At 36.4% G+C, this 20886-nt stretch overlaps 2 protein-coding genes across 2 annotated transcripts; both read left to right on the top strand.

Annotated features, from left to right (window-relative positions):
- The first annotated feature begins 294 nt into the window (after positions 1-294).
- On the top strand, positions 295-1073 carry LOC144564071 (uncharacterized). The gene is made up of 3 exons (XM_078313582.1): positions 295-660; positions 740-872; positions 955-1073. Exons 1-3 carry the CDS (start codon positions 553-555, stop codon positions 1071-1073), a joined length of 360 nt encoding a protein of 119 aa, XP_078169708.1. The 5' UTR covers positions 295-552.
- Positions 1074-17755: 16682 nt separating this feature from the next.
- LOC144564080 (uncharacterized) lies at positions 17756-18253 on the top strand. The gene has a single exon (XM_078313593.1). The coding sequence runs from the start codon at positions 17756-17758 to the stop codon at positions 18251-18253; it is 498 nt and encodes a 165-aa protein (XP_078169719.1).
- The last annotated feature ends 2633 nt before the right edge of the window (positions 18254-20886 follow it).

Below are 20886 nucleotides of genomic sequence, written 5' to 3' on the forward strand. Positions count from 1 at the left end.
TGTAGATCTTTTAATGGAGAAAAGACGGACGTGACCCAAAATATCAACAAAATAATCTCACAATGCGCACGTTTGTACTTTCCTGAGACAACTAACAGACCTAACAAAGCAGTGTGCACAAAATATGATGACTTTCCTGATCAAACTAAACTCGGGGTCCAAGCAGAGTTTTTGGTGAGTAAAATCTCTTTTTTTGAAATTGGCAATCTACTATTTCTCTTTTTAAGCTAAACCCTAAACCAACGACTTTTTAATAGTGCATGCAGAAGCACATTCAGTTTCTCCAAAACATATGATTGGATAACGGGGGATAACTGGCCCAAATTGTGCGACCATTGGTGCACTGAAGACTTTGCTATCCAAAGCGAGCAGAATCATAAAAATAGGACCTCATCTAAAGAGGCTACCTTTGCATCCACAGGCTCAGTGAACATGCTGGTTCACAAACAAAGATTCATAAGATGTTTTATTTTATCAAAACAATTAATTTCAATTTTAGTTTACTCGAACTAACTTTGATAATTTTATTTGTGTAGAAATGTTTATTAATAGATGGATGAAAACAATCGCAAGCCCAGGTGGTCTGACGAGCTGTTTACGCCGACACATACCAACAAGAAGACGGGGCAACTTTGTTCCGAGAGGGCGAAAAGGGCACGGGTATTATAAAATAACAATCTTTTAATAATATTCATTTTTTTGTACGTTTTTTATTTGCTATATTTTATAAATTTTGCAGGAAAAATACAAACAAGATATGAGCGCAAAGTATGGGCCTGATGAAGCTCTTTGGCCCTCTTTTGACGAAGACATCTGGTATGCCAACACAGACAATAATGCTCACGGCGACAACTACGATCTCGGTGCTCTAGGTAAAATACACATACTTAAATTTTATAAATTTGTATTTAAATTTGTAACATAACACTAGTTATCTTATTTTTAATGTTTTAGGCAAGACGAGATCGATGTATCGTCCAGGAGGGTCTCGGGCGTCTTCTTCGCAATCGCGAGCCGAATCACAATCGCAATCGTATTCTTCGGGGCCAATCCTCTTAGGAAAGAAGACATAAATGCGATTTTAGGTTAGGCATTCTTTCACCACAGCTCAACCAATTCATGGAGGAGATGAGGCGTACCATGGCGGGTTCTTCATCTCATCAGGTACGGAATCCAATTTTTGGGTCTGTTTGAATCCAATAAGGGCATCCACAACCAATAAAGGCATCCACAACCAATATGGACACTAAGTATGGCAAATCGACTAATGGAACAGTAAACTCCTAAAAAATCTAAACCCTAAATCCTAAACAGTAAACTATTAACATTGAACCATAAAAATTTTAGTTATATTCCCACAGGGAGATTCTACCTTGCACCCTGATACTCATGATGACACCGGGGATGATCTCGGAGATGACTAATAGATATTTGATGTTTTAGGATATTATGTCGTACATTAGATATTTTGTTTTTATGTCGTTTTGAGATATTTCATATTTATGTAGTACTTTAGATGTTTTATGTCGTACTGGAGATATTTCATATTTGATGTTTATGTAGTACTTTAGATGTTTTATGTTGTACTTGAGATATTTCATATTTGATGTTATGTAGTACTTTAGATATTTCATGTTTATGTTGTTTTGTGAATTGTTTGGTACGTATCAATTAAATTGTTTGTGAATTATTTGATATTTGATGTTAAATTTTTGGTACGTACCAATTACATTGCTTGTGAATTGTTTGATATTTGATGTTAAATGCTTGGTACGTATCAATTAAATTGCTTGTGAATCGTATGATATTTGATGTTAAATGCTTGTGAATATTACGTTTCGTACCAATTGAGGCTGGAGAAAAATATATGAACAGAATGGGTTTAGTATTATATTTGTTTGGTACATTTCATACCAATTAGAAAAAAAAAACAAAAAAAAAGCTTCTACGACCGCCCCCAGTCGGTCTCTGATAGGTCCCTAGCCACGTCAGCATGTCGCACCAGGGATGGATATAATCGGTCGCTGAAGGGGTCATCTGCGACCGGTGCCTTAACCTTCAGCGACCAGTGACGTCAGCGGGGCAGTCATTAGTGACGGAGCAACAGCGGCCAGGTCATCTGTGACCCATTTTGGTCATCTGGGACTGGCGCTTCACCCATCTGCGACTCATTTGGCCGGTCGCAGAAGGGTATTTCTGCTCTAGTGATTCATTTTGACATCCGGACATTCGTTATGAATCGAATAGTTGTATTTTATTTCAAAACCATCAAAACTTCTTCTCACGGATCCGCACAATCCATATCCAACCAACCGATACGAGACATATTTGTTCACAAATTATATGAAAATGAGATGTTTGATAGTTTAAAATCTTTAATTTGTAAATTCTGTTAGACATGTTTTTTTCATTATTATTATTTTCAAGATTCCATATTTTCTTAATGTTACAGATGTATCCAACTAAATATATATAAATTAATGAGGAGGATTCAAATGCCTACATTTTTATGTCCTCATCATGACGCTATTTTTTAAAAACATTAATAACTCAAAATTTAAAACTTAAAAGTCAAAATAAAACCGTTAGATATGATCTACATCATTTTATATATTCACGTGTAAAAAATTATGACATTTCAACTTTATTTTGGCTGTCATCAAGAGCTTGTATAAACGTACTAATGTGGACAATTTCTGGATGTTGAATTTTCATCTTATTGGTTCACATATAAACAAAACCAAAATGTAATAATTTTTTATGAGCACATAAAGAAAAAAGCATAGATCACATCTAATGGTTTTATTTTGACGTTTATGATTTAAATTTTGAGTTATTAGCGTTTTAAAAATAAAGGCATGGTGGACGCACAAAAATTGAGGTATTTGAACCCTCCTCATAAATTATATGTATTGTTGTTAATATCATATAGACTCTTTTCTTTTGACGCTTTGATCAAACAGTCAGACAACGGAAACAAAAATATTTTAGAACGTTAATAGATACGATATGGACTAGCAATTATGTTCAGAAAATTTTAATCATGTGTTGTTGATTTACCGGATATAATAATAAACTAAATAAAAATTTACCAATTGAGCTTCCAAAGACAAAAATCCGTACTCATGTTAATAATACTCATGAGTAGAAGGTAGAGTCGAAATGTCAAATCAATTTTATTTTATAATTTGAATGTATTAGAAGGAGCACAATAATTTTCTTATTTATTCAGAAGTGATTTTTGAATGGAGATCAATAACTGAAATCCAAAATATTTTAATTTTTTTCAGTAACACGCAAAGAAATAGGGAAAATTTCTAGTGTACCCATGTAAACTTTTAAATAGCCGATTTCCCCATGAAAACACCTTAATATCTAATATCCCCATAGAAATTTGTTATTTAGACAAATATACCCTTTATTTGGAATGGAGATCTCCCTTTAAATGAGCAAAATTGAATAAAAGAGAAGAGAAAAGCAAAAAGATGCTTCATCTTCTTCATCTCCACATCTAAGTTTGATTTTGGAAGCATCTAACTAAGGTTTATACTGTTATGTTTTATGTTGTAAGTTTGATTTTTGATTTTTCTTTTTGGGGTTTCTTTTTCATGAATTCGGATTTCAATCATGAATAAGCGTACTCTGCGTGGCTTGCTGTGTCTGCATGTTGAGTGATGATTGAAGAACAATGTTTTATTTTTCTTTTATTATGTTATTTCGATTCATGAAATGTTATCAATCTTTGGTTTATTGGTTATTGGATGGAATTATGTAATGTGATATATTTCCATTTTGTGTTAGCTGATGTGATTGGCGAAGCATTCGTGCAATATGTTTAGTTACTTGTGTATGATTGCACATCACCATCAAAGGTGCGAACTCTGTTGATGTCCTATTTTATGATTTAATTTCCTATTTAATCAAATTAACCATACACAACTGGAGTAGACGAAGGTGGAATTTAGACTTTAAACATAGAGATGAAGAAGATGAAGTCTCTCTTTTCTTTTTTGTTATCTTTTATTCAATTTTGCTAATTCACAGGGAGATCTTCATTTAAAATAAAGGGGTATTATTTGTCTAAATTACAAATTTAGTGAATTAAAGGGGATAAAAGAAAGGATATTAAGTTTTTATGGGGATATTGGATATTAAGATGTTTTCATGGGGAAATTGGCTAGCTTAAAAGTTTACATGGGTACACTAGAAATTTTCTTAAAGAAATATTTTAATTTTTCTTGCAGCTGCAAAAAAATCCGGCCTGAAAAAATGTTGATATGGATTATTTGTCGCGGTCTTTCTAATAAATTCAATTATATAGTACTTTATCTATTATTAAAGAAATATGAAAATATTTCTAATATTTTAATATAAAAATAAAATTATAACATCTTCTATTTAATTAAAAAAAAAAAAAAAAATTATTTCTCATAAATTATTAACCAGAATTAGGATTTTAAATTTGTTGAATAATTTACCGTACATAGGGCTTATTTCCAGTAAATTATTTACCGGAATTGGCAGATTTGAAATTTTATTGAAAACATGTGTAGATTTGAAAATTTTATATTTTTTATTTGAAATAAAAATTTCGGACCAAACTGCCTTTTTTTCTTGGAGATAAGAATTTGAATAATATCTGGAAATGACCATTTTCTAATTTATTAGTGGACTAGAATTTGCTGGGTTATTTAAGTAATTTTATTTTTAGTAGATAATTAAATGGTCAAATTTAACTTAACTTGTTGTTTTATAATTATATATTGGTCTGGCAATTAATTAATATCTATGGAGGCGCGCATATAAAGATTAAAGGTGACAAAGCAGGAAAACTTTATTTAGAAAAAAAAAGAACAACAAGATAACACTATAAATATTTGTTCAAACTCACAACAATTTTCGAATTAATAGAGCAAAGAAAGCAATTACAATGAAGATTCAAGTTAGTTATTTTCTATTATGTCAATAAATTAAGTAAATCACTCACTCTTCTTCAACCAAACTCCATCAATTTGTTTCTGTTTTTCAAACTTCAAAACAACCACTTGAATTTCTTAAAGACTTTTAGTTGTTTTAAGATACATTAATATATATATATATATATATATATATATATATATATATATATATATATATATATATATATATATATATATATATATATGGCTATCATTTTCTTCTTCATGCTACTACTGTCGTTCTCTGTGGCTCAACCAATATTTCAACCCCCCGCCGGATGTCCGACACATTGTGGAGACACCGAGGTACGTTCCATATATATTACTAAAGAAAAGGGCATACTCATGATTCATAACTTGTAAATTATAAAAAAAAAACGGTGTTTAAAATTGCAATCATACATAGAATTAAAAAAAGTTAACTGTTATTTGCATACAACATCTTAATTATTTAACATTAAAAAGTTGCATATAATTACAGGTTACCTATCCATTTGGGATAGGTAAAAATTGTTCCAGATCTGAAGAGTTCAACCTCATGTGTAATAAGACGAAAGACGGTAGCTACAAGGCAATATCTACTGCAAATGCAGGTGTGCTATCCGGGTTATTAGTATTAAATAGCATATCCGTGTCCCAAGGCCAAGCTCGGATTGAGGTCGTTGTTTCTTGGCTGTGTTATATTAACTCAAGCTTAATTCGTGGGGGTGAGTCTAATGTTGATTTGACCAATACGCCATTTTGGTTATCAAATACTGAAAATAGGTTCATGGTAGTAGGTAGTGAGACATCTGCATATGCCAAACTTAAAGGGAGTCAATCTATCTGGTACACAATAGGGTGTATATCTGTGAGCTTGAGTGAGCAGGGACTAGTGAATGGCTCATGCTCTGGTATCGGTTGCTGCCAGACTGCCATTCCGTTTGGAATGAAGTATTATGATATTACATTTGATTATAGCTTCAACAGTTCTAATACCGCAAGCTTCAGCCCTTGTGGGTATGCGATGCTAATAGAAAAAAACTTCAAATTTAGCACCACATATCTCACCAAACCTGACTCCTTTGACAAGGATGCCAATGGATTTTCGGCTAAGGATGCCAAGAAATTTTCGGTTGTTCTTGATTGGGTTGCAGGGAACGAGACCTGCAAAATAGCAAAAAAAAATAGAACCCATTATGCATGTGTTAGCACTAACAGCCAATGTGTTGACCACGCCACTGGTCAAGGTTATATATGCAATTGCGCACCAAGGTACCACGGAAACCCCTATCTCCTTAATGGTTGCCAAGGTACGTTATATATATGTGTACATACTACAAATGATATGCTCAACTTTCTTAGTTATAATTATGCCTCCTTTTATTGACATCGGCAATCTTAGAGAAAAAAAAAATTTGCTCTTCTTTCAGTTGAAAGAAAAAGTCTTGTTTATTGTTGTAAATTTAATCAAAATTAAGTATACTCTCACAGTTGATGCATAATATTGTCTAACTCTCCTATATATTTTTCTTTCTTACTATAAGCCCCCCTTCGGCAAGGTGGATTAAGAGGTTAAGAAGCGCTAAGGAGTTCATGTTCGGCAAATAAAAAAGATTAAGAATAGCATGTATTTGAATAAAATATATATGTAATAAGAGAGACTATATTACCCTCATATTATTGTTGTCATATAACATAATTATAACATAATTGATGAATCTAATTGTATTACAATTTTAATTAAATATATTTCATTAGAGTAAACTGTGTTAACAAAGTTTGAACAAGGCACCGAGCATCCATTTAACTAAGTATCGTTAACTTAAACAATTAATAAGTCAACCGTAATCATGACTCAATTGGTTAAGCGATCAAAGTACTTGAAAAGTTTTGAATGCAATTGGAATCTAAATTGATACCTGCACTGGTACCAACTCAACCAATTAGTGATATTCTATGCAAAATTTTGTATCTCATTTTTAATTGAAACCTGTCACAACTTTTCAATCAAAATGAAAAGAAAAATGAGAAAAAGAAAAATTGTGATAAATACTATTGATAACAAATATGAAAAGGACCTGATATGATTCAAAAAACAATTCGAAATAACTAAAATTGGAGAACCGGAAATATAGCTAGCATGAACTATATAATCAATTAAAGCAGCACTACCAAAAAGCACACAGATAAACATGCAGCTCCTTAATAAGCAATATCAAATGACCAAAAAAATTATCAGTACGAGTGGTACCAAGTACCATAACCTTAACAAAGTCTCATCTTCACAACTCATTGAGACAAAATGTAATCCATATTATATACTAAAACAAAAATATGATATCACTAGAGACAAAGTTTAGCATATTCAACAAGATCTAAGGAAGCAGTATTCCTAAGGAAGTTTGGCTCTTAAGGAGGTCTAAAGGAGGCAGGATTCCTAAGGAAAGGGTTCCCTGGATTAAGGTTTTGTGCTAAGTAAGGTATCTTAATCCTGCCAAAGGAGCAGCTGTTCGGACGGATTAACGCGGATTAAGTCTAAGGAGCATTAAGGAAGCTAAATCCTACCCAGCCGAACAGGCACTATATATATATAGATACAGATGAGTGCCATATTAGTTACCTTTTGTAGATATTGCAGCTAGCATTGGTCTTTTCCACCAATATCACGTTGAAGTTCTCTATATCAGCCACTAACAAATAGAAAAATTAACAATAATTACCATATTTTGTAATAATTTAGATGAACATACCTGTTATTCAATGTCATTCCGTGTGTCACATTCAGAGAGGAGATGTAGGTTTCGAATAGTATCGAAGTTCTCCTTGATAGATGAAATATCGAAGGGCTCCAATACCATTAGAAAACCTAAATCACCACCCAAGGATTGAAGCTGTAAATCAACAAAAGAAATTGGCTCAGATCAAAAATTCGAAGTCCTAAACCCATTAGATTCCTAACCCTAGATAAATACTACACTACTACAGAAATGGTCATTGTACACTGCACATTGTACACGGATTTTATTATTTTAATGTGCGAGCATTCCTTTCATCACTACAGCAGAAAGCTTTTTCTGCGACCGGTATCAGCGACCGGAGCTGACGCCGGTCGCAGATACTTGTTTTTCTCAAAAAAATAAAAAATAAAAACAAAAAACAACTGCGACCGGCGCCTTCGCCGGTTGCAGAAAGTATTTTTCCGAAAAAAAACAAATACGCGCCAGACCCTCCTCCCTCGCGCCAAACCCTAACCCGATCGAATTTTTAGCTGCTCTCTCTCGTTTTCTCTTGCTGTACTCTCTCTCGCTGTAGCTGTAGCGCCACCAGCTCGCCAGACAGAGCGGCCGCACCACCGCCAGTCAGCAGCCAGCAGCCCCCTTCCCTTCCTCTCGTTGATTCCCTTCCTCTCTGCGCTAGTCAGCAGCCAGCACGACCATCGCCCGACTGATCGAGGAAGGTCTGAGGAAGAGCCAGTAGGTTCGTCGCATTAGTGTCTCTTCTCTAGGTATTTCACTGATTTTTATTGAATTTTGATTCGATTTTCTGAAATGCACTAAATTGAATTGGATTTTCTGAAATTGACTTAAATTCACCAATCAATTGCTAATTTAGGGTGAATTTGGGGCATAATTTAGGGTTATTATCAATTTGGGGTATAATTTAGGATAATGGCTGATTTGGTACTCAATTCGAGCATGAGATTTAGGGTTATTATTAATTGTTGTGTTGATTTGTGGTGCTAAGGTGATTTTTTTTTTCTTGTTTTAGTTCAGATCTAACCATAGGTTCAATGAATTAATCATGCATCTTGAGCATTTGAATTAATCATGCATGACCATAGGTTCAATGAATATATTGTATATATTCATATTCTTCTATCTTCTTATACAAACGATGGTATAGCAATGTATTTTTCTGAATTTTTATCATATAGCAGATTTTTATCATATATAGCAGATTTTTAACATATAGTCATGTATATAGCAGATTTTTATCTTGCCAAACAAAACATTTAATTAATTTGTAAAGTATGCATATGTCTATATATACTCTGTCAATATATATTCCCTTGTGTATGAATTACTGATTAGAGCAATAAAATTTAGCGCAAATCCCTTGTGTATGAATTGTAGAATCTGAATTGTACGTAGATGCACATGCCTATATATATTCGGTCGAGGCACAAATCCCTTGTGTAATTAGCTTTACGTTTAAATCATCTCTCCAATTAAGATTAAGGGGTTGATTTGCAAAATAGAAGCCCTTGCGTGAAAGTATATTAATTAAGGGCCAATCTGAAAATTGTGATACAAATTGGAATTTGAAGCCGTGGCTTTTGCTAGACTACAAAAAATAAGCACTTTTTGCGAGGATAAAAAGTGACTTTTCGCGTGGATAAAAAGTGACTTTTCGCGACGATAAAAGGTGACTTTTCGCAACGGAGTACCGTCATTAACTTACTTTTTCTATTTGCGACGGAGTGCCGTCATAAATGCGTTTTTTCTCTCGCGAAAAATGCCTACTTTGTTGTTGCTAGCTGTTGGGCATATGAATGAATTAGTTTAATTGATTAAGGGACTTGGGACTTAGTTTTCTAAATATGAAAATATACTTGTAGATCAAAGTTGGTGTCAATTTGGTTGATTTTGCGGGATTAGAGCGAGGGATTAAAAAAGCAGAAGAATTACTTGTAGTCAGGCAAGTTCTCTCTCTTAATGAAATTGTAGTTAATTATATTATTAATTGTGTAGTTGTTAATACACTACACCAAAACGTTCTATCTGGGACCGATTTTTGGGACCAATCTGTTCGCCTGACGCAGTGATAAGCCGAAATTGTATCTATTGAAACCTAGGGTTTGTTATGTAAATTAAGCCAAGTTTTATTGAAATTAGGTTTGATTAGGTTAGAAATGTCCAAAAGTTCAAGTTACTGGCCTAGTTATGTTTATTTTACAGGTAATCAAGTGTTTGGAGCTTAACGGAGCAAAACGGGTGAGTCAGCACGAAGATTGGAGCAACTGTTAACATTTATTGCGGTCCGAAATGAACCTATTGCGGCCTGCAACCAAACAAGTCAGAGATCTTCATTTCCTGCACTTTCATTGCGGCCCGCAACCATATTCATTGCGGCCCGCAATGACCTCTTCAGTTTCTTCTGCGCAACAATTTAACTGCCTCCACTCATTGCGGCCCGCAATGAATGTATTGTGGCCCGCAATAAGTCGGTCCAGAGCCCGAATTTGCTATTTTTAGTTAGTTATTTCTAGGTTTTACAAGGGGTTATAAAAGGGGACCTGTAGAACAGATTAAGGACGTTTTTTTTAGGGAGAATTTCTGGTTTTGAACAAGGAAAAACAAGGAAAAGCAAGGAAGAGAGAAGAAGGAAGAAAACAACATCATTGATCAACCGGTTTTATTATTTTCTTTCCTTTGGAACTCTTTTATTCTTTTGATTTCATTTGTGCTTTGGCCATGACTGGCTAAGGGCCTTTCTAGGGTTGATTAGGGTTGTACTTGAAACTTTTGTTATGATTTAGTTGGTTCTATTTTATATGTTCTTGCTCTTTGTTATGATCTATTCTTTATTTTAATTGATTGTGAAGACTTAATCGAAATCGCATGAAACCCTAGGATTTGGTATTTGCAATTGAGAGATTGAATATTAAGTCCCGACCATAAGGAATAGGGTATTTGATAGGCTAAGTACCGAGAGGTGATGCTTGTCTTATACGTGTTTTACCCAATAGGTTAGAAAATTGTACCAAGTACCGAGAGGTGAAGTTTATCTTTCTAGATCTATTGGGACAGTAAAGAACTTAATGACTTTAGATCAGTGTAGCCAAGTACCGAGAGGTGACGTTTATTCTAATTTAAAGATGATATTAATATAGAGATATCACTTTGTACCTATAACATCCAACTGTGCCTTCATAATTATAAGAACAAATTTAATAAACCAATTAGTCATGACATTAGTGGAGAGGAACCCTAAGAAACCCTAATTTCTCATACTTGATAAAAAATTAGATTTTGCTGTAAAGACTTTAGTTTAATTCAGTTTAATCACAATCAAACCAACCTTTGAACAAACAAAAACCTTTTTACTTTCTTTTACTAAATTAAATTGTTAGGTTAGACTTTGATATTCCAACTTGTCCCTGTGGAGACGATCCCTAAGTACTACTCGACAAGGTTGTACACTTGCAACCGAATTGAGCATAAATTAGGATTTATTGCTTGTATTGTAATAATCACATCAAGTTTTTGGCACCGTTGCCGGAGACAACGGTGAATATTATTTCAGACCTAAGTAATTTAGTTAGTAATTGTTTAATTCCCTTTTGCTTTCTTTCTCTCTCATTTTTTTTAGTTGAAACTGGCAGAGGAACCTCCAACCCCGAACGTAACAAATTTGGTTGAGTGGTTTTCTAGGCGAGGGTCAACCCATCTCTTCTACGAAAGAAGGAACAAACACCCAACAAGGGGACCTTCCTTGCACTTAAGTCCACGCCAGTTAGACATGTCGACTGGAGCTGAAGAAATTCGTTTTGAAAATCTTCAGCGGGAAGGGGATCAGATGGCCGCTGAACTTCGACGTTTACGGGAAGCCGCTGTTGAAAGAGAAAACAATGAAGCAGCCGATGCCAACCGCCCTTTGAGAGACTTTACAGCACCTAGGGCTGAGGAAATCCACCTTGGCTATACGGCACCTACTATCAATGCTGAAGAATACCAAATTCCGCATGCATGGGTTAGCATGGTGCAGTGTAATCTGTTCCATGGTCTGCCTCACGAAGATGCCACACAACACTTAGCCAATTTTGAAGAAATATGTAGTACAATTAAGGTACAAACTGTTTCTCCTGAAGATCTTAAAGTTATGGCTTTCATTTTTTCTCTTGCAGATAAGGCTAAAGGTTGGATAAGGGGACAACGGCCCGAGAACATGAATACTGGGCCTAAGGTGGCAAATGCTTTCTTCAACAAGTTCTTTCCGCCATCCAAAATGAACTATTTGCGCCATCAAATCCACAATTTCTGACAGAAAGGAGATAAAACCATGAGCGAGGCGTGGGAGAGGTTTTAAGAATTGCAGAGGTGCTGTCCCCATCATGGTATCGAAGGGTGAAATTTATTGCAAATCTTCTACAACAGCCTCATGCCACAAGACAAAGGTATGTTAGACGCAGCTGCTGGAGGTAGTCTCATGAATAAAGGGGCTGTGGACGGATACAAATTGGTAGATGGCATGGCTCTCAACCAAAGCCAATGACACAACCCTAGGGAGACACCGATCATCCTGCAGCGGGGAATGAAGGAGGTGAATTCAAACCCAACCTTGCTGTAGAAATTGCTGCTTTGAATCGCAGAATTGATCAAATGAGCGTAAATTCGGTAAACAATTCTTCTCCTCTTCCTTGTTCAATTCGTGGTGGTACCGACCATCTAGCAATTAATTGTGGTGTAAGTAATGAGGTTAGTTATGAGGAAGTCAATGCAATTAACCAAGGCAATTTCAAACCAAATAACAATCCTTATTCCAATACTTACAACCCCGGTTGGAGAAATCATCCAAAATTTTCGTGGAGACAAAATGACCAACCGACCCAAGGTAATTCAAACTTTAATAGACAAAATCAAGGGTATGGTTCTAATGCACAACCAAAATCCAATCTTGAATTGATGATGGAAGCTTTCATGACAAGTCAAAACCAAAAGTTTGATGAATTGACCAAAAAGGTAGATATGTTGGCAACCCAAAATAAAATGCTTGAAAACCAAGTTGCACAACAAGCATCTTCATCCTTCCGACAACAAGACACACTACCGGGCAAGCCGGACATCAACCCTAGGGAGTACGCGAATGCAATAACCCTGAGGAGCGGCACGGAATATCAAGGACCAAAGATGCTAGAGACACAACCGCATTCGGCTCGCCTCAATGCAAACACACCGGCATCGGATCTATCTCAAGAACCGAGTAATTCCAACCCGGCCAAGGTAAAATCTATTGAAACTCCTAAGTATATTCCTCCACTCAGGTTTGTACCCTTTCCTCAAAGGTTAGTGAAGAATAAACTGGACCAACAAGAAATTTTGACCAAAAAGCGCACAATGGAGGAAAGTAAACATGTGATTGTTGTACCCTAAAAAGTTACCAATTAAAAAAATGGAAATTGGTAACTATTTTAAAAAAAAAATGCTTGAACAATGCTAAATGTGCATAAAATCTTCCCAAGATGAAAGGGAATGGCATATTAGAACTCATGACAATATTCTATATGCAAAACCATGAATTTTGATATTTTGATATTAGATATGGATGAACTCAGTGCATGAAGAATGAACTCTATGCACCGAGTTGACAGTGCAATGGTGTATGATACACCCAGACCAGTCAAGTCAGGCAGGGAAGCGCTGAGTTTAAACTCAGCGCCTTTGATCCCTTCAGCTTGCATGCGCCCGGAGCGCCATACACCATGCCACTGCCCGCTACATGGTCCATAACGCGCCAAGCGCAAGCAGAATAAAGAACAGAGTAAAGAGAGAGGAGAGGGCGCGCCAGGGCCACTAACGAGTGGGCCCCTTGCCCTGACAACTCCTTCTTCTTCCTCTGTTAGCTCCAGAGCTTCAATTGAAGCTTGAAATTCATGGAAACTGAAAGGGAATTGAGCAGATGCTCACCTAAACTTGAAAGAGGATACTTCCTCTACTCCTTGCTATATTCTCTCAAGCATAAGCGGTTATTACCCTCTCTAAACGAGGCCGAGAAGGAAGGAAGGTGAGAAAATGGGATAGTCGATTGGAGTCATCTCAAGCTTTGAGACTTGGCAGGGTAATGCCGAGTGCCAACACGATGACCTTATAGGTGTCAATTTGGTCTAACCAAGTCCAATTTTATAAGAATTATGAATCAGTACTGTAAAGAATCCGAGTAATGGCTAAGGCACCAACCCGACTATCTAAACGATAAATTGGGCTTTAGCACATGATAAACAAGTGAAGGCGATGCCATGCGTCCATGCTTTGCATCCTGAAGCGCAATAATCAAGGCAGTCACAAGTTAAGCTTAAAATCAGCTCGGTACAGCACACCATATGCACTAACGACTAATGAACAGCTCATAGGTCCCCTGGACACGTGTCAAATGGGCCTGAGGTCATGCCAAAATAGGAGAATATTCTCCTGGAGGCTGGGAGCATGCATTTCCTCACGCCTCTTCTATATGTCAGGAAATCAAGGGCTACTGATGCCCACAACCATCTTCAATGCAATCTAAAGGCCGAAATACATCCAACACACGATTGATGATGTGTTTAAATACAATTGGGTGATCCCCTGCACAAATACACATGGAATGAAGTCAAACAACCACAGACATTTGATCAAATGCCTATGGTCAAGATGAGACCACCTCAGCCCTACCAAACCCTAAGCTGAGCTCTTTGCCTATAAAAGGGCACCTCAAATGAAGAAGAAAGGAGACAATTGAAACACACATAAGGCCAGAGACACCTGGAGCACACACACACCTACAACAATATATACACTCACACATCTACATACATACATTGGTGTACACACACCATAAGCTTCCTCTATGATAAACAAGTCTATTTTGATAGGTAATTAGAGACAGGTTTCAATGTAAGGCCCCTAGGGGGCTGTATCATGTATTTATTTTCATTAATAAAGTTTCTTCTCTTGTCATTTGATCTTCTTTTGTTCATTTTTTTGCCTCTTTACTATTTTAATCTGATGCTTTCCTCTAAAAATATTTAAAGAATGTATATAATGATTTAAAATACAAAAATCTACTGTTTTGAAACAAATCTTTCATAAAAGTCATATTTTTAGTACATTTTCTCTATTTTTCTTTCACTCTTCTCTTTTCTGTCTCCTTTGATCACTTTTGCAAATTGATTAAGGGCTAGGATGAGTGTAGTGAGCCAGTTGGCATCCTTGCTCATCTAATCCCTTGATTTCTTTGATTAAAAGTGATTAAAAAAGGAATAAAGTGACTTAAACAAAAGATAAATACACAAGGACTGTTTAAAGTGAGCCAGCATGCATCCTTTGCAGTTCTCAACCCTAAGTCCACTTGAGAGAGCCTAGTTGCAGCTAGATCCAAAGAAATGGTGAGATTATGCCCTTTAAATGGTTAATTTCACTATTTTGGAGGACCTAATTGCAAATAGTGAGAAACTGAGGACTAAGATGTAAATATGCAGCAGTTATACTGCCATATGCCATTTACATTCTAATGAAGTTTTGATGATATTGCTCTCTAAAATCAAGTGTAGATGCTCAAAACATGATTTTCAGAAAGATCAGGGGCCTTCCTGCATATTTCCAGGCTCTGACATGTTTAAAATGTATTGAAATGATGATTTTATAAACTTTGAATCCTTTGATCTTCATTTTACATCTTTCTGGTATGAAAACAGTGGCCAAATTCCCTTTGAAAACTTGTTCTGAACCAAACCAGATCTTTGCTCTTGTATAAAAGGACTTGTACCAGTCTCTGGTACCATGACAAATCTGGCCTCAGCACCTAATTACATTAGAGACATCACTAGTACAGTATAAGCACCCAAAAGCAGTGAAATGACCCCTGCTGGTAAATTTGACAGTACAGATCAGCATAAAAGTCAAAATGAAAATTGGGCTTCACAGTCAGATAGAACACATCAAAACACATAAAATTGATGAAAAGTTTGCAACATTTGGACTTTCCTATACAGAGTTATGATCTGTCAAAGTTTATCTTTTAAAACTGCAAATTCTGTTAATAAGTATTGTAAAATTACCTCTGATGCCCCTGACCTTGATCAGATCATTTGGCTAAGCAAATAACCTCAGAAAAATTTGATACTCGGAACAAAAATCCTTCACTTATGTGTCTTTGAGTTTGTGAGATAAAAACATGTGATTGTCTTACAGAATTCAAAGAAAATTGAATAAAAAAAAAGAGATTTGAGAGTTGCATATTCATACACTCAAGTTTATCAAAACTCAGTTCAATACAATTCAATGCCCTTGTGATGGTCTAAACCCTTCTAAATTGCATAAAAGACTTTAAACAACACTTAATTGAGCTTGAGAATCCTTGAATTGACCATTGGTACCAAATCGATACCGAAACCAATTGAGATCAATACTGAGAATTCCAAATCATGTTTAAATCCTTTTCAAAGTTCAAATGAATGATTCTAAAGTCCTCTGTGACATCAAATGATCCCAAATGATCAAACAAACCGAAGAAACTCCAAAGAAATCGACTAAAATCGATCTGGAGTTCAATCAGTACCGACAGGTACTGTTCATGACCGTTCCGCCGCCTCTGGTCGCCGGCGACCGAAAACTGCGTCGATCGACTCCTGACACCAAGATGATCACAACCATGCCCTTAGCCGGCGCCGCCGTGGCCTAGATAGGCCGGACCCAGTTTGTCAGAGATAAACTCTAGCCGAGAAACCCTCTTGCACGATCCTCAAAGCATGTAGCACGGATCTTAAAGCAGCACCTTCGATCAACGAACCAAATTTAAATATCCAACGGCTCCTGACAGCATGGGACTCCTTTGTCAGTGATTCAAATGAATTTAAATAATGTGACACGAATCTTAAAGCCCAATGATCTTGATCCAGTGTCCTGTACATATCTCAAAGGCTCAAAAGCCCAAATCTTAGAAGCCCAAAACCAATCTCAAAGCCCAGAAATCATTAAATAAAGTCTTTTACACATAAACCCCCTTTGTTTATTCAAAATAGACAGAGAAGTCCTTGTAAATTTACACAAAAGCCCCTGTCAGGATAAAACCTTTTCAAACAAGCCCTTAAAGGCCCAAATTGCACTCCATACCTTGTCAAAAGCTCAAATCACAGCCTCAGGTCCTCAAAAAAAATTACAAACAAGTCCCTGAAACATAAAAAGTTTACAAATAAGTCCTTTCAAGTCCTTTTTGACCATAACTTTCTCATAGTAAGTCCAAATCAACTCAAATCAGTACCAAATGAATCCAAATTCAATCCCCTATAATTCCAAACAACATTTGAACATATCCATATCTCAGCCATGATTTGAAATGACCAAAATGCCCCTTTCCTGACATACTTTTATAAATAAAAATATAAAAAAATGATATTTAAATGGCCCTTTCAAATTAAAAAACATATAAATGATATTTCTCACGAATATTCTCATATTTTAAATACGAAATCCATATTTTCATGCACACATCATGGTAACTGACCAAAAAGAAGTCCAAAGTTAAATGGGAACCAACCGCATGACCGAAATAAATCATACATGAGCCCCTTTTAGCCCCATTATTCGGTTCAATCCAAATAGGCACACATCCCGGAATGCATGAGGTCTTCAGATAGACTCGAAAGGTCTTCTTGATGTAATTAACGGCGGGGGCTTGCGCCCGTCGGGAGTAAAACGTCATCACAATCAAAAATAATAAAACCTCTGACAACTGATCATGAACGTAGGTTGTCACAAGGGGTGAACCGGAAGGAATGTAGAAAGAAATCCCCAGTGGATGCCTTCCCCTGAGTTCGGTGACCTGCTCACGTTCACTTCAAAGAACCAGAGCACTGAACTCAGTTTAGGAGCATTTCCACTTACCCACATAAAAAACCCGCACCGTTAGCTAACCTGACGTCGTGCAACTTTCTGCGCCCTACAGTGATATTAGATGAAAAATGTAGCGCAATCTTTTCTACCGATTTACCTCCTAAAATAAAAGATCCGGGTAGTTTCTCGATACCTTGCTCTATAGACACAACTAGGATTGAAAATGCAATGTGTGATTTAGGGGCAAGTGTCAGTCTCATGCCTAAATCGGTTTATGACAAACTTGAGTCGGGTAATTTAGAACCAACCAATATGACACTAACTCTTGCTGACGGGACGACACGATATCCACTTGGTATCTTGAAAAATGTGGTTGTCAAAATTGATAAGATTAAAATTCCTGTCGATTTTGTTGTCATTGAAACGGATGATCATTCGGTCGTTCTCTTAGGTCGAGCTTTCTTAGCAACGGCAGGTGCAAACATCAAAGTCAAAGAGGGGGAGCTTTCTTTCTCCGTTGGGAAGAAGAAAGAAACATTTTATTTTCATAAGCCATTGATACCTCCTAACAAAAATTCAGTTTGCATGATAGAAATTTCACAGGTTAATAGAGAATTTGTGCAAAAGAAGTCGGTGGAAACATCTGAAACCGACAAATCTCGAGAAAATCGACATAAAACGGAGCAATGGGGAGGCCGCCCTCCCGATCCTCCACCCAAGCATTAAGGCGCACCACCACCGCCTTCCGCCAATAGAGTAGTCCATGTTTCTTCCTATTTACTTTTGTTTATTTTTACGTATTGGGGACAATGCTTAATTTAAGCTTGGGGGATGGGAAGAACTTGTATCTTTGCATACATGTTTATTATTTTTCCAGTTTTTAAAAATTGTTAGGATTTATAACCTTGATTTTTACTTGACCATGAGTAGAATTAGTGATTTTGAACTTAAATGCTTGAAATTGCGAATTTGTCAAGATGTTTGTTGTACCCTAAATTGTTGCCAAATTAAATGAATGAGAAATGGCAATGTTAAATCACTTGGAAAATGCCAAACGTGCATAAAGGCTCTCCAAGAATGAATGGATAATGGCATGCTAGAATACATGAAAATATTCTACATGCAAAACCATGATTTTTGATATATTATACACTTCCTAACTCAAAATGATTGGAGAGTTATTGGATTTTGAAAATCAAATACAATGAGAAATGGAGGTGTCCATTCTGTTTGAAATGGAGAGAATTGGATACATTCATTAAATCATGAAATTGAAATACTCACGGCTTTGATTAATAGAAATTGAATTGGGCTTAGTTAATGGGCCAAATGCAATTATATTCAATCAAAAGCTTCGGTAGTATGCAAATGAGAATTTCGCTGCTACGTCTCTCATTGAATCAGAGAGGTGGGACCCACCTTTTTTAAATCAGCCAATCAGCGGAGAAGGTGGTGAATTGAGCTTAGTTGAATCGATGACCCGAATTGGGCTTTAACTGGGCCGAATCAAATTACAAAACTTCGGAAGTAAAGGCGCAGCAATTCCTCTCATTTAAACCGACAAGTGGGGACAGCTTCGCTCCAGCCAATCAGCATTGAGCTTCCATTGAAATTGAATGAAAATAGTCACGCGCCTTGTGCTGCCTCTAGCCATGCGTGCGGTTCATGAAAGACCCTCCATTGGGCAGCCTCATGGCTCATGCTGCACCATGCCTACACGGATGAATAGGATCTTCACCTTTCTCTCCAAACGGCTCAAATGGAAATAAACGACAAGAGAAGCAACGGACAGCTGGTCCTGACCCCTGCTGCTACTGCCTTCTCTGCGCCTCAAGCCGTGGCCGTCCGATCAGATGGGAATGAATGCTCCAGATGATGCCAACACATGAATCTCCACCCCAGGGTAGTGAGGAAAGCATGATCCTCTTCACAGCTTCATGCATGAAATCCAAGCCTTTGAATGGATGAAATCAATGGCTATAAATGTGATTGTCCATGGATTGATGAGATGGCACATTATAATTGGTTCAAACCCCTGCAAATGACGGGCTATAATCTGAACCCTTGATAAAACGATGAAGAAATGAAGGGTGGAGATCATGCCAACATAGGCTCTCCAAAACCCTAGCCTTGAAGGCTATATATACCCATGCCTAGCAGCAAAGAAAGGGGCCCGAAAACACACAAGAGACATACACACAGACACGGAGGGGATAGAAAAAGAAGAGAGAGATAGAAAGCAAGAAAGAGATACACATTGTAACACACACATATACACAGACTTAGAGTTCTCCCTCTCAATTTATAGTCAAGCTTTGTGCTTTCCTCCATTTTCTGCGAGTTAATAGGTATAATTTAGCATGTGAGAAGCCTTGATGGCTGTATGATGTATCAATTCCCTTGGTGAATAAAATTCATTTTGAAAGTTTTCTATTTTTCTTGTATTTTCTCTCCATTCTTCTACATTGCTTTGATCTTTTATTCTCCTTGATCTGTTTCCTTAAATTTGCTGTTTTGAGGCATGAAGAAGAGAGCTCCATGCCATGGCATGGAGCTTGATGACTAAATCCTTTTCTTTTCTTCTTTTCTGTCTTTTCTTTCCTTTCTTTCATTTTTCTTCTTTTGATCTGATCTGCGCCTTTGCTCTTTCTTTCTTTATTTTCGTTTCCTTCCTTTTTCTTTGCTATTATCAGCACCTTGGTTCAGATCCATGAGCTCAAGGCATTGAGTTGTTCAAATAAAAGCTTCTTATAGCAATTCATGCTATGTTGAGGTATAAAATAAAAATAATAAGAAGATGAGGCAATAACAGCTACATAGCTGATTTTAGAAGCCAATGAATCTGAAAATATAAATATTTACATTTTATTTTATTTATTTCTCTTTTCTCTTCCTTTTTCTTCTTTATCTCCCTTGGAAGCTTTTAGTAAAGTGATTATTGTCTAAGATGAGTGTAGTGAGCCAGCCGGCATCCTTGCACATCTGATCCTCTAATTATTTTACTCAAAACTTCTATTCAAGGGATTAAAGTGACAAAATAAAAGATAAACACACAAGGACTGTTTAAAGTGAGCAAGTGAGCATCCTTTGCAGTTCTCAACCTAATGATCACTTGATGGGCCTAATTGCAAATAAAGGAATCAAGAATATAAGGGGTTATGCTGCCGAAATGCTAACTCTTGTTATTCTTAAGGACTTATTTGCAATTAGTGAAAGACTAAGGTCTAAAGTGTAAAAAGACAGCAACACCAATTGCTACATGTCATTTACATCTCTAGATCCATGAAGTCTTGATGATCTTGCCCTTTCAATCAAGTGAGAAGGCTCAAAAAACATGATTTTGATAAAATCAGGGACCT

This window comes from Carex rostrata, chromosome 1 (assembly GCF_964058835.1).
Source record: "Carex rostrata chromosome 1, lpCarRost1.2, whole genome shotgun sequence".
NCBI classification, from domain to species: Eukaryota; Viridiplantae; Streptophyta; class Magnoliopsida; order Poales; family Cyperaceae; genus Carex; species Carex rostrata.